At 33.9% G+C, this 12,464-nt stretch overlaps 2 protein-coding genes across 3 annotated transcripts in view; one reads left to right on the top strand and one right to left on the bottom strand.

The window, feature by feature from the left end:
* The window catches only part of LOC143374403 (peptide deformylase, mitochondrial-like), a 41,343-nt gene that overhangs the window by 21,239 nt on the left and 7,640 nt on the right, over positions 1–12,464 (top strand). The window lies entirely within an intron of this gene.
* LOC143374390 (tachykinin-like peptides receptor 99D) overlaps positions 1–12,464 on the bottom strand; it is a 52,836-nt gene that overhangs the window by 19,415 nt on the left and 20,957 nt on the right. For both annotated transcript variants that reach the window (XM_076822539.1, XM_076822538.1), the window contains exon 2: positions 7,070–7,288. In XM_076822539.1, the coding sequence (XP_076678654.1) occupies positions 7,070–7,288 (219 nt within the window). The remainder of the gene's footprint in view (positions 1–7,069; positions 7,289–12,464) is intronic.

Here is a 12,464-nt window from a genome sequence, read left to right on the forward strand (position 1 = left end):
CGTTGTTAATTGCTATCACAGATCAATATAATATTAACAAGGAAGGACTGGTAACTCAAATAAGTATTTACTGTGTCTGATACCATTAAAAATCTAATCCCTTCTCTGTTCTCTAGTACGAAATTTTTAAACAATTGGGAAGGGAAGAGTGCTGTGATATTTTCAGAAACAAAATAATATTTATATAAAATTTGTATAGCAAGTTTTTCAATTCTCTTTTTATTATAGTAGAAAGCCTCTGAGTTTCATACAAGGGGTGTTTCATCCCTAACAACACTTTCTTACTCAAAATTAAAAATTGTTTTGTATTTGCATATATCAAGTCCCTTTGCTCACTGCACAATGAAATTAAGTGAGCTAATTAAATAAAGCTGATTATGGTTATTTAGTAGGTACATATGAAACACATCTGGAAAAAAAATCTTTAAAAAGATCATGTTCAGCGACAACAGCCAGTAAAAGAGTTGGTTTTAATTATTCCACGTATTCCATTAAACAGAATACTTTCCCCCTAAAAACGTCTCTTTTATAACGTGAAAAACGAACACATTATTTCAGTTGTTATTTATCCTGATTTCCAATGGGTAATCGAATTACATTAAAATCAGAAACGACTGGTTTAATAAGCAACGCTAATTATTAATAGAAAAGGGGATTAATAGGCTTACAGTACGTACAATATATTTAAAATCGACTGACTGTACACATTGGGGTTGATGAGCATTATTTGTATATTATCTTGCGTTCTAATTATCACTATTCACAAATCAGTGGGTTAGTAAGCTGGTAAATTCTTAGCCAGTAAGCGTGCAAGGCACGTTGTATTAATTCGAACAAGGACTTAAGAGCAGCAGTAGACCAGGTGTATTTCAGTGAAGAAACAGCATGATTGCTTGTAAATCGGCTGAATATCCAGCTAATGAACGCAGAAAAGATTATTAAAACGGCGGCTTGTTAAACGACGATGGTACGGGACGGTGGAAACTGAGATGAGAAATGTCCAGCGGTTTAATCAAAGCAGAGGATCGAGCAACATTCCAGACATTTGATCCAGTGCACTGTTAAATAAGATTCATTATTCTGCTCATTAATTGTAACAATGGAAACGTGTAAAATGAAACGCGGGTGCCAAGAACGGGATCCTATGATTAATGGCAATTATAATTTCGGGTAATGGTTTAATGTACGGCTTCATTTTGCGCAACTGGAATCATCATGCAAACGGAATTGGAATATTTAATTTCTCGGTCTCGTTGCTTTTACGAAGGGAACGAACCTGATTACATCGAGGGCCACGCGATTGCCTATTACATATTACTCAATATTTCTGCGTAATCCTATTTGAATGGATACCACGAAAGTTAGAGTACCTACTTACAAAGAAATGATTACGTCGCTTTTGGTAGTAAGTATATGATAAATTCATGAAATACATTGCAAGTTTCTTGGCTTACATCAGAGTCTCTATCTTTTGGAAATAAAGGCCACTATTACAGTACGCGCTTTTTAGATAGGGTTAAGCTAGTAAAATCGTCTACAGAAGACGTCACTTAACTTAACGATCTTAATTAATCGTAAAGTATCAGTTTTATAAAAATATACTTTAAAGGGAAATTGCGATGTATTCAGGGTGACGTGGAATGCAGCAGCTGGCTTATTGACGTCTTGCTTCAGTAATTATTGAAATGCGAATATTAATTCGATGTAATATTGAATAATAACTAAAAGAGTATTAAGAAATAGGTATGGGGTAAAGTTGCCTAATATGAGACCCTAGCTTATCTGCGTTAGAGAACTCTTGAATGGCGTAGCGATGATATTTCTTTCCTAACTAACCGTGTATTTGTTGCTTTCTCCAAGAATACATATCTTACTTTTAAAACGTGTATCGAATTTTAGTAAATGTGTTGTTAGGTGAGAGTTAAATTTTTTTTTAAAGAAGTGGGTTTCATTTTAGGCAACTTTATCCTACAGCAAAATGCTAATACGTAGTTATCGGGGTAAGGGTTCAGAAAATTCTGATAAATTACTTCATGTAATATGTTCAAATCGTTCGTTATATGTTACGAAATATGTGTGTTATAAAAATCACTTCGTTTTCAATCAAGTCTGTTTAAAAACTCAATAACACCTAGATTGCTACAGCAATATTAGTATTTAGTTTAAAGTTTCGTTTATTATAATTTTTTTACTACATCCTTATTTTTTACTACATTTTTAACTTTGTTTTTCGTTAAGAAAACTACTTCATGTTTACAGTTACTCATTTACTGTGACGACTATTTCATTTTCTAGAAACCTTCTTTTCAAAAGAAGTCCTGATACAACGCTAATTGTAAGCTTCTTCGGATGAAAGGAGCAAAATGTATTTGCAAAGGGCGAAAAAAATATCGATTTCACTTCACGCACTACTCGAAAGTAATAATGTAACTTGCTTCTACCCTCTCAAGCACAGATTTTACCTAAAGAAGTTTTAATCCTATTCTTATCGCCAAAAATACTGCTTTTAAGGGGGGATTAGTTTTCTAAAAACATTTGCATTCTGATTTTCTTTGGAATCACATGCATCGAGTTTTACTGTCTCAAAATGAGAAAACATTGACCAACATTATTTCCATATTTTAAGTTTTATATGAGCATTCTGTAAATGTTGAAAATTAAATTCATTTAAACTTCACAAATGTATGTAAGAACGTATGAACATTGGTGGACAAAATGGATAAAGTTTTACGCATAATTATTTTATTCCATTGTATCAAAAATCTTATGGACTGTTACGATACCTGTATCACAGATGTGAGCGTTTGCGAATTAAGAGAACGAAGAGTTTACGAGTGAGAACGTTCAGAACCACTTGAAGGGTTTCGGTTCGAAGAGTTTTGTGACACAGTTGAAAGGATATCTATAGCTTTATGCGACGATTGAATGAGACCCTAAAGCACACTTTTATCAGTTCAGCTCTGTAATTAAAGGTAACGGCCCAGAACGCCACTGAGACTAGATATATTTAGAGCCATTAAATCGAGAAGTGGCAGGTCGTTTAACTACCTTTGAAAATGAGTAGGGGAAGCCTCATTAAGGGGTCAGTCCACTGTGAAGTCGTGAGATATTGTCATTCTTTAGAATTTATATTTTAATAAACGGAATGTCCAACGTAAATAATGTTTTGTCTACTTATTAATACACTTATTGACAGTATAAAAAATCTATTTTAAATTTTTAATAGTTTTTTTTAAACAAAAAACTCAAAGTGTGTTGTAATCATTATGAGTGTGGTTATCCCCGGAACCAGGATTATTTTTACTGATCAAAAATTAACAAAATGGCGGAGGTTTGAAGTTTAAGTGTCGAAATACGGCGAATTTTTCAATCATTTTGCCTTGTAAAAAGCATGAAACGGTTAATCCAAAAAGGTTTCCGTGGTCCTGGCCATAGCCACTGATGTTCTGAATAACGTGTAAAAATTTCAAAATGATTGGTCAAATAGTTTTTTTTTTACAACCGCCTGCACCAGTTGAAAAAATGTTGTTTTGAGATAATTGCGTTTTAAATTTTAAAACAAATTAAAAAAATTCTCAATTTTTTTTGTATAACATAAGAGCAGCTTAATAAATACCAAAAAGATTTATTGCCCTACATTTTGTATCTACGCAGAAAAAAATCTTTAAAAATAGCTTAATTTTTCAATTCGTCACAGTGGACTGACCCCTTAAAGGGTAACTTTTGCCTACTTCGTTGTCACTTAATATTTCAATCAAGGGTTCGATATTGTAGCACATCGACTTGTAACAACATAATGTCCACATGAAATAATTGTTTATTGATCTGATGTATTTTATTAAGGCACTGCTAGGAATTAGAAACGCGTGATAATTTATGGAAATCTTGATTGGAACTAGGAGAATATAGGTATATGTAAATATTCGGTATACTTAGGGCCAGCAACAAGCTTTTACAATATTGAAGTTGAAATTGAAGTACGAAGAAAACAGTATAGATATGTATGCATGTGAAAATGAGACAAACGTACTACAAGTAAAAATACATCCACGTTTGTCACAAATGCAAATGCAGCAAAAGAGATAAAAACATTTGCTTCGTCGTAATAGTAAAACAGTAACTGGGTATCTAGAAACCGTCTGTTTAGTAGGTAATTGAAGAAATAAACATGTGATATTAACATAGCAAAATGAAAAATCTCCCTTTATATTGAGTATAGAAAATAAATTAATTTTTGCTGAGTTACGTGATCGCGTGAAACCGATATTGTCTTCTACGAGTATATTTATGGAAGGTGACTGTCTGTGTGATAAAAAAGTTATGTTGATAATAAATCAGCTTTTCGAAAAATGAACGTGGAGTTCTCTAAATACCATCCGATTAAATCAGTGCCATTTATTAACGCTGGATTATTGTCAGTGCAATTTATCCTTCATTTTCTCGAACTCCGTTGCATTGTCTGCTTTAAAATGTCTTCTCTTACATAAAGCGTTTTACGCCCACGTGTTTCTGATGATATTTCTCTTTTATAACGAACAGCTGTTAAAATTCCTTTATATTCATCGCCGTTAGAATTTAATTAAATACAGTCCTGTGTCCTGGACACTTTCTGAATGAAACCTTTTCTAAAAGTTTCCCCTTACTGCTCGTGGCTTTACTTCAACAAGGATTTCACTGCTAAGTGAAACTAATTACTGTTAGTACGTTGTCAAACATAATCATAGCAACTTGTTCTCCCAGGCTGCAATAATCATGGTCATTTTGCGAAGGTGTAATATAAGCCATTCTATCTGAAGTGACATCTCCACAGAGACCTTTTCGAAACGCAATGTCAAGCTACGGTGCTACGGAACCATTTATGAACTGTCGAATCAACTATGTATTTACCTCGGGGATATGCTCTAGTAGTATGCAAATTTGCATACCAAATCCATTAATGATGCCTCAGTTACGGAGTAAGCACGTGCAATGTCAATGCTTGTGGTTATTTTGATTCCAAATTCTCTGTTTTGTTGCGTTTTACTACTACACATTTCTCTCAAAGAAGTACAAAATTCATCTATTTTTACCTTCAGATTTTTGCATATGTAAACATTTTTAATTCATCGATTTTAGTGTCCCTGAAAGAAGAACCAAATAAGTACTTGGTTTGGATTTTATAATACTAAAATATTCGATATGAAATATTGCTTTTAGTTGTCAAGAATCATAATTGATGTTCCGTTCTTCATCACCCTGTCAATGTTTAATCTACGATAAAATTTATCGTTGATTATTATGTAGCGGAATTTATCGTGAATTACGCAATCATTTAATAACGAATTAATAATAATTAAGAGAAAGCAAGTAATTTAAAAATATACAATAAAGTACAGTCAGTCACAAAACACTCCATAAATTTGAAATATTGTGAAACACACGATAATTTCGGAAATTCGAAGCGTTATAGGTATTCTCATGATAATTGACGTATTGATTACTGTGACTGACTATACTTCCATTTATGTCTACATAAATCTCCCATATAAGCCCACATTTCATTCACTGTAATGTACAGTTTTCACCCTCAGAACCAGAAAAATGGAAGTCTGCCACTTCAATACACAATTTCCCAGCCTGATGGACAAGTTACGCCATGAATAATGTTTTCGTTCACGTTTCCCCTCGTGTTATTGAAGCATGAACATTTCAGTTACGTTTCGATCAGAATTCTTTTTTCATTTTGGATGGACATTGACAATAACGAGCTTCTCTTTCTACCGCGATAAAAATTTTACACGCTGGCATACAGAGCGTACGCATAAGTGGATACACATAGTATATTTAATGGTAAACCTACTGGTTCATCGTCAGCCGTAAATTACTTGGGGGGATAATGCCTGTAGATACGTAGTTGACGAGCGAGAGTAAGGATTTCTCTTCATAATTTTCCGGAAAACTACGTTGGCTACTCGCGAAGCAACTTGTTGTTTACATCTGTACTACTCTTTAAACTTTACTGAGATCTCTTGTGTTTTTACTATTCTCGGCACTAGGCTTTCAAAGGATTTCAATTGACAGCACTCGGCCAGCTTCTCGAGCATTTACTGCCAGCTTCTTGAGCAAGTTGTTCCTGATTTTGGGTTACAACTTTGCGCAGGCGTTACTCTGGTTACTTTAAGCGAAATAAGTGCCATTCGTTTCAGTATGTTCTTGTTAACGCGATACGTGTGTATAAAGATGAGGTTTCTTAGGATCCAAGAAGTGCGTGGCGTGTTAAATAACTTTAGTAGAAACTGTTGAAACTGTTGGCGTTAGGGTAACTTACACGCGGAACTCCAATTTCTTAAATTTTTAGAAAATTGTTAATTCGATGTGAAATCGAATATCGTGTCTATATCATCTATATTGACAAATACTTCTCCGCATAACGGATGGTATATGAGCACTTAGTGTGTCAAAGAGGATTTAGAGTATCTCCCTGCTTCGGTTGAAGTTAATTCTTGACATAAGTAATTGCCAAGGGGGTAAGGATTTCACTGTACCAGTTCAGCAAGCAAGTTAGTTAACTAATTTGTAACTAAATTAAGAATAACATGCACGTGCATAATGAATGGTTAAATTTCAAATAATTTTGAAAGCAATTTTTAATTTTATTGGAGATAGCGTGGATGATTTCGATTACTTCGTACAGAACTTCTACCACCACAATGAATATATTAAATTTTGAAAGAATTCGTGTCTTGTATAAATTCATCAGAATATTAGTTTATAAAAATTTCGATTTTTCTCTGTTTCTATGGATTAGGCATTGCTTTGCATTCTATTTCCCTACAAAATACAATTACATCATTAAATATTCAACATATTATAAATACAGTTCACAGAGAAAAGTGTTTTCATTGTGTTAATAAAGTTAGATATAATTAAACACTGCATAAAGGCAGCATAAACTAAACAAAGGGGTTACAATCATGTAATCCCAAAGGTGATCAGATACAACCCCATTTCGTTAAAATTTGTACGGAACAATTACATTCTTTCGCTGAGAATTAGCATGCTTGCATTCTAATTATGAAGATAAGCTCACAGGTATTCGTCGTAACTGAGACCATTGTCGTCTCTGTTGGGGAAATCGCTGTAGCAGATCACTCGCACTTCTCCATTGGCGAAATTCTGCGTGTAGGTTGTGTAGAAAAGTAGCATTGGAAATGAGAGAATAGCTCCCACGACCCAAATGACAATTGCTACGCAAAGTGTGGCCCTTCTGCCCATGCGAGGTCTCAGCGGGTTCACAATGGCCATGTATCTGCAATCAAACAAGCGTTCACTATTAAAATTCGTATTGCTCGATAAAAACTGTTTCGAATAGGTAATCTCGCGAAGAGTATAAAAGTAGAGGAAATCTATAAAATTATTTAACCTGTTAACCGGCACATTAATCGATGAGAAGCCGTCTCTAGCTGGGCAATGATAAATAACAACAATAAAACAAGTTAACTCAGTTTATCCGTAACAGGTACCCATGAATATGTTAATGTTATTTCTGAAACAAATAGAATGATGAAACTGAAGACAGAAGGATTCACTGATAAATAAATTAACAATTTACTGGTGAATATTTATTTTATTTTACTGGTGAATATTTATTTTATTTCAGAAGCCAATTAGTGTAAATCCAACTTTCCCTGAAAATGAGTTACGTAGTTCAAAATCCTCTTTACTGTTAACAGTTTTAGTTGATAAATCGATTAAGTCACCACTTTCATACGTAAGCAATAGATGACAGTATAGGTAGAACTATTCAGAAGACAATCAGTGTGAGCCACTTTAAAGTCGCGTCAGGTTTATGGTTTGTTGTTTGTTATTTAAAAAAAAAATTGTACGGTGCTGTTTTAATTACACTATGAGTGAAGGAAATGAAAATACGCGATCTTTGTTATCAGAAGATCGTCCTTTTTCTGATAGTGAATTCGAATATTTACATCATGAACAATTGAATTGAACAATGAATGAACAAAGTTTGATTGCGATGATGGTAAATGAAAACCTTAAAAAAAATTGTTATAATTTTTACGCATCTTTATTAACGTGTATTTTGAATATAAATATTAAATTTGTGATAATACTAATGTATATTTTTAAGATGCTTTGGAATTTGAGTGAAGTCGAGTTAGAGAATAATGACTTATTTAAATTTTTCAGTGGACATTTGACATAAGTCTCAATTTTTTTTATTGAATCTGGTTTCTTTTAAAAAACCATGGCGATTTTCTTTGGTTTCTCTTGCAGTTAAGTTCATATGTATGTTATCTTATGATAATAATCGTTTTTTGCATCTTTACTATCATTGGCATTTCTTTTACAACTAATTTGTAAAAGCCTTATTTATCTCGGTTTGAATGCTGATGAACTTACACTGATTGGCTTCTGAACCCTCGATATGCGATAAAATTGGCAAAACACATAAAGAAAAATATTAAAGAGTGAAGGAACATCAGAGGTTATACTGTAATGGGAATATAAAATAAATTATATACGCAATCTTTTACAGGGGCGCAATTTTCCAATATTAGTGACGAGTTAATTCGTCTTCACTGATTAAAAAGTTAAAGTTACTACCAAGTTTTAATTTTTTCCTGAAAGTGGTACGTTTTTAAACTGATTCATTAATTTGAAATTCATGATATGCATTCTATTAAGAAAGCACTACCACATAAAGATCTTCCATTTCAATACTGTTACGGTGCAAGTGAAATATAAAAAGGTTTATCATTTATTTTGAAAATTATGATATTTCTAACTTTGTATAACAATAGGACTGTTGTGATACATGTAGGCAACATTTTGCACAGTTCAGAATGACCTTTGCCAACTATCTAATGAGAGGTAGCACTAAAAATTGTACGTCATTCTGCAAATGGCATCTACTCATCATTTTCCTGTATTACCGAAAGTATAGTTTGGAAATATAAAATATATAACGTCCTTAGATTTGAACAGAAATCCTTTGTAATTGCAAAAGGGGAAGTTCCGTCGCTAAACGTAGCATTTAGACACTTTTAAATTAGTTAAAACTGGCATAGAAATTTATAAACGGCTTCTTCGTCCATACAATATCATCGATGTATATGTAAAGCTATGGTAATGTTTAATAGAAAATTAAATCCCACAGCAGCTCGTATCGAGAGAATGCAAAAGCAATTTCCCACGGTTGCTCCATAAAAAGCAGACAGCAAGAAGCTAAAGAAAATTACCTGTCTATAGCGAGAGGGTTGGATTTCCGGAAACTTTACATCTCCCAATGCTGCTAATACAATTGCCCAAAGCCACCCTTTTCCCCATTCGAAAGACTTCAAGATTCATTTTACAGCAGAAGCTGAGAATCCATTCCTTTAAACGGGACCTGCGCGAGGCATTCTCATCTCTTTTCTGAGCCATAAATATTAAAAATCTGAACTCATTTGGCACGTGCTTAGTGTATCAAAGGATCATTCTTGAAAATTGAGATAAGAGTGAGAAAATGTTGCGTGTATAAACAACACCGTACTCGATAGTATTAAAATTCGTCTCGCTCAGTGGCTTTAAGTACACGTCGCTGGGATGAGATTTTGCACGTGGCAGGCTCCACCATAAATTCTCTACGCGATGATCACGTTGCATCGGGGTAATAAATCAGCTTGAAATCTGTCGTGCCTCTACTTCGATGCAAGTGTGGCGATTGTACCAGAATTTACCGAGCCATCCAGGGAATCAACTATGCTTTCTAAAATTCATCGGCGACGGCTAAGGGTCTAATAACTTCTAACCAAGATATACCACTTTAGAAAAACAGTTTGTACCATCGTACTGAAGGAAATCACTGAAACCTTTATAGCCAAGAAGCACCCGTCGTACTTCTCTGTTAGCGTGCTTCTCTGCAGCTCGAAAAATGGGAATTGGTGCAGGAGGGCATAAAGGCGCAGGATGATGGGCCAATAAAGTGGAGGAGATAGTCGTGAAATCTATTTCCTAATATCCAGGTGACCACTCCATTTTACTGCAGCACGCAAGTACAAATTCCACGTGCACTCCCCTTATCGAAAGATTTGTGCGCTTCTTAGATTTCATTCAACGGCCACTTACTACGTTATTGTCCAATTCCTCGGCTGTCGGTTCTGTCGAACATTACCTCAATCGTGAAATAGTCACCGGAGAAAGATATGACGGGAACAGGACAATGGCTTAGTGCACAAATATTGTATAAAACAGGTTTAAATATGTATAAATGGTACGTAAGGTTCGGGGTCATTCAATGAATAAAAATATTATTTTTGACAAATTTATGAAGTATATATAAATGTGATTTTTATACAGCATGAAGAAACAGTCTAGAACTATTTGTTGTATATAAAAACCTCAAAATTCACAAAAAGTGGACATACAATGTTTGTGCACTAAGCCCTCGAAGTGATCTGTGCACTTTCCTTCATCCTCGAGTGTTGATGAAAGACGAAACGGAAAAGTGCTTCTTAGATTCCATTCAGGGTAGAAAGTGCACAATAGACGAGGAGCAACCTTATTTTGCACTACTAGAATGCATGCTCTGGTTTGCGGAAGATATTATACTAGCTTAAAATAGATAAAAAAAATCATTTATTTTTTATTTATTTTTTTTTTGTGAAAATAGTCACATTCGTCTGGATTAGCTAGGCATAATGGGCTAGGGTACATTTCGTGATCTCAGAGTTTACCGTTCGAATGTTTTCAGGCGGCAGACAAACACACAACCACTTTCTGCTTTATATATTAAGATTCTTCGTTGAGGAATTTGACGATACATCACTGATGAGTCACTCCATGCAAAATCGATCACGTTTGCATTTAATATCAGGGATTTTAATGAAATTCAAACATAATGCAGATCACGTGAAACTGGGGTGGGAGGTTTAAGTCATAACTTTCCTGGTTTCAAATTTTGTTAAAAGATACAAGCTAGTAGAGCAATATTTATGTATATTTTATTACCGTGGTATCGGTCTATTTATTTAGAAACGAGTCAGAATAAATTCAGGAGAAGAATTTTGCATGAATAATATTTTATGCTTTTATAAAATGAAGTTCTACTTGGACTAATTTAATACGAATGTGGAAGATTTATATAAACTCATTTTAATCAGTGGTGACATAGCAGGAATGGAATATTTTGGTCTGTCAAGGTAAAGTAGATAGGACGCGTGTTCACTATTCATACATGTATCATATCACGTGTAATTTATCTTCAGCCATAATTGTAATGCCATTTCTCTGTGCTATTCGCTTGTACAGTATATGTATAGATCTTTAATGTCATTATTGCATCATATACCTTGATCCAACTGTATATCACATTCGTGAGTGTATATTAATGTGACGTTTGCATAATTAATTTGAGTGACAATTCAACTTCACCTGATAACTGAGAATTTTATGAACGTAAGAAAGTGGATATTTCTGGTTCGAAACAAATTATGTATATTCTATTTATTACAAATAATTACTTATAGTTTTAACCCTTTAGCGCATAGTGTGAGGTACACGTCACATTTATTTTTAGACGTATAAAAAAAATCGGTAGTAAACAATTTTGGGTCCCAAAACGGTTCAGTTTTCTAAATGGCTCCGAGATGAAGCCGCTGATGCGTTTACCGCTGTAAATCATGTTTACAGGTACCATGGAAACGTTTATGGTGAATGCATGTTGGATATTTTTCGATAACCTGAAACGTTGCTCTTGTTTTCTTTAAAAAGTTGCGAGTAAAATTATTTGTTTACATTTTATGTGGTAGATACGTGTACATTAATTGTTATAATAAAATAATATTGCTTATGAAGTTTGATTTGATCACTGTTAATTTGTAATTGCATGTTGAAAGTCATGTGACGTATACGCCACACTGAGCGTGTACGGATTAAAAAAGCGAAATTTGTTTTCTTTCATATAATGCTTTCTATTGCGCGGAAGTCCCCCGGTAAATGCTCCACCACCAAAGAAAAGTGGGGGACTTCTAGTCCTAGTCCAACTCTAGTTATAGTCCAACCCTTCTATATAAAGCCTCAGGTCTACAGCGCTTCAGCGATTACAGACAGCGTTGTAAACTTTGCCCTCCTAGCCGCATTCAATCAAAGTGCTATAAGTGCACAGTTCACTCATGCTCGAGCGCAAAAAGAAATTGTTTCGTAAATTACCATAGTGAAAATTAAGATTGTGTACTTCGTTTATACATTCTATAACAAAAAATTGTTTCGTAAATTACCATAGTAAAAATTAAGATTTTGTACTTCGTTTATACATTCTATAACAAAAGTTTGTATTCTTATTTTCATTTCTAAGAGATCTTAAAAGTATAAATGAATAAAACACGAGTATATCGTTTAGAAATTTTTAGAAACGATATACTCGTGTTTTATTCATTTATACTTCTAAGATCTCTTACACATTATAGTAAACATGCATTTAAAACACA

Source organism: Andrena cerasifolii, chromosome 10, assembly GCF_050908995.1.
Source record: "Andrena cerasifolii isolate SP2316 chromosome 10, iyAndCera1_principal, whole genome shotgun sequence".
Taxonomy (NCBI): Eukaryota; Metazoa; Arthropoda; class Insecta; order Hymenoptera; family Andrenidae; genus Andrena; species Andrena cerasifolii.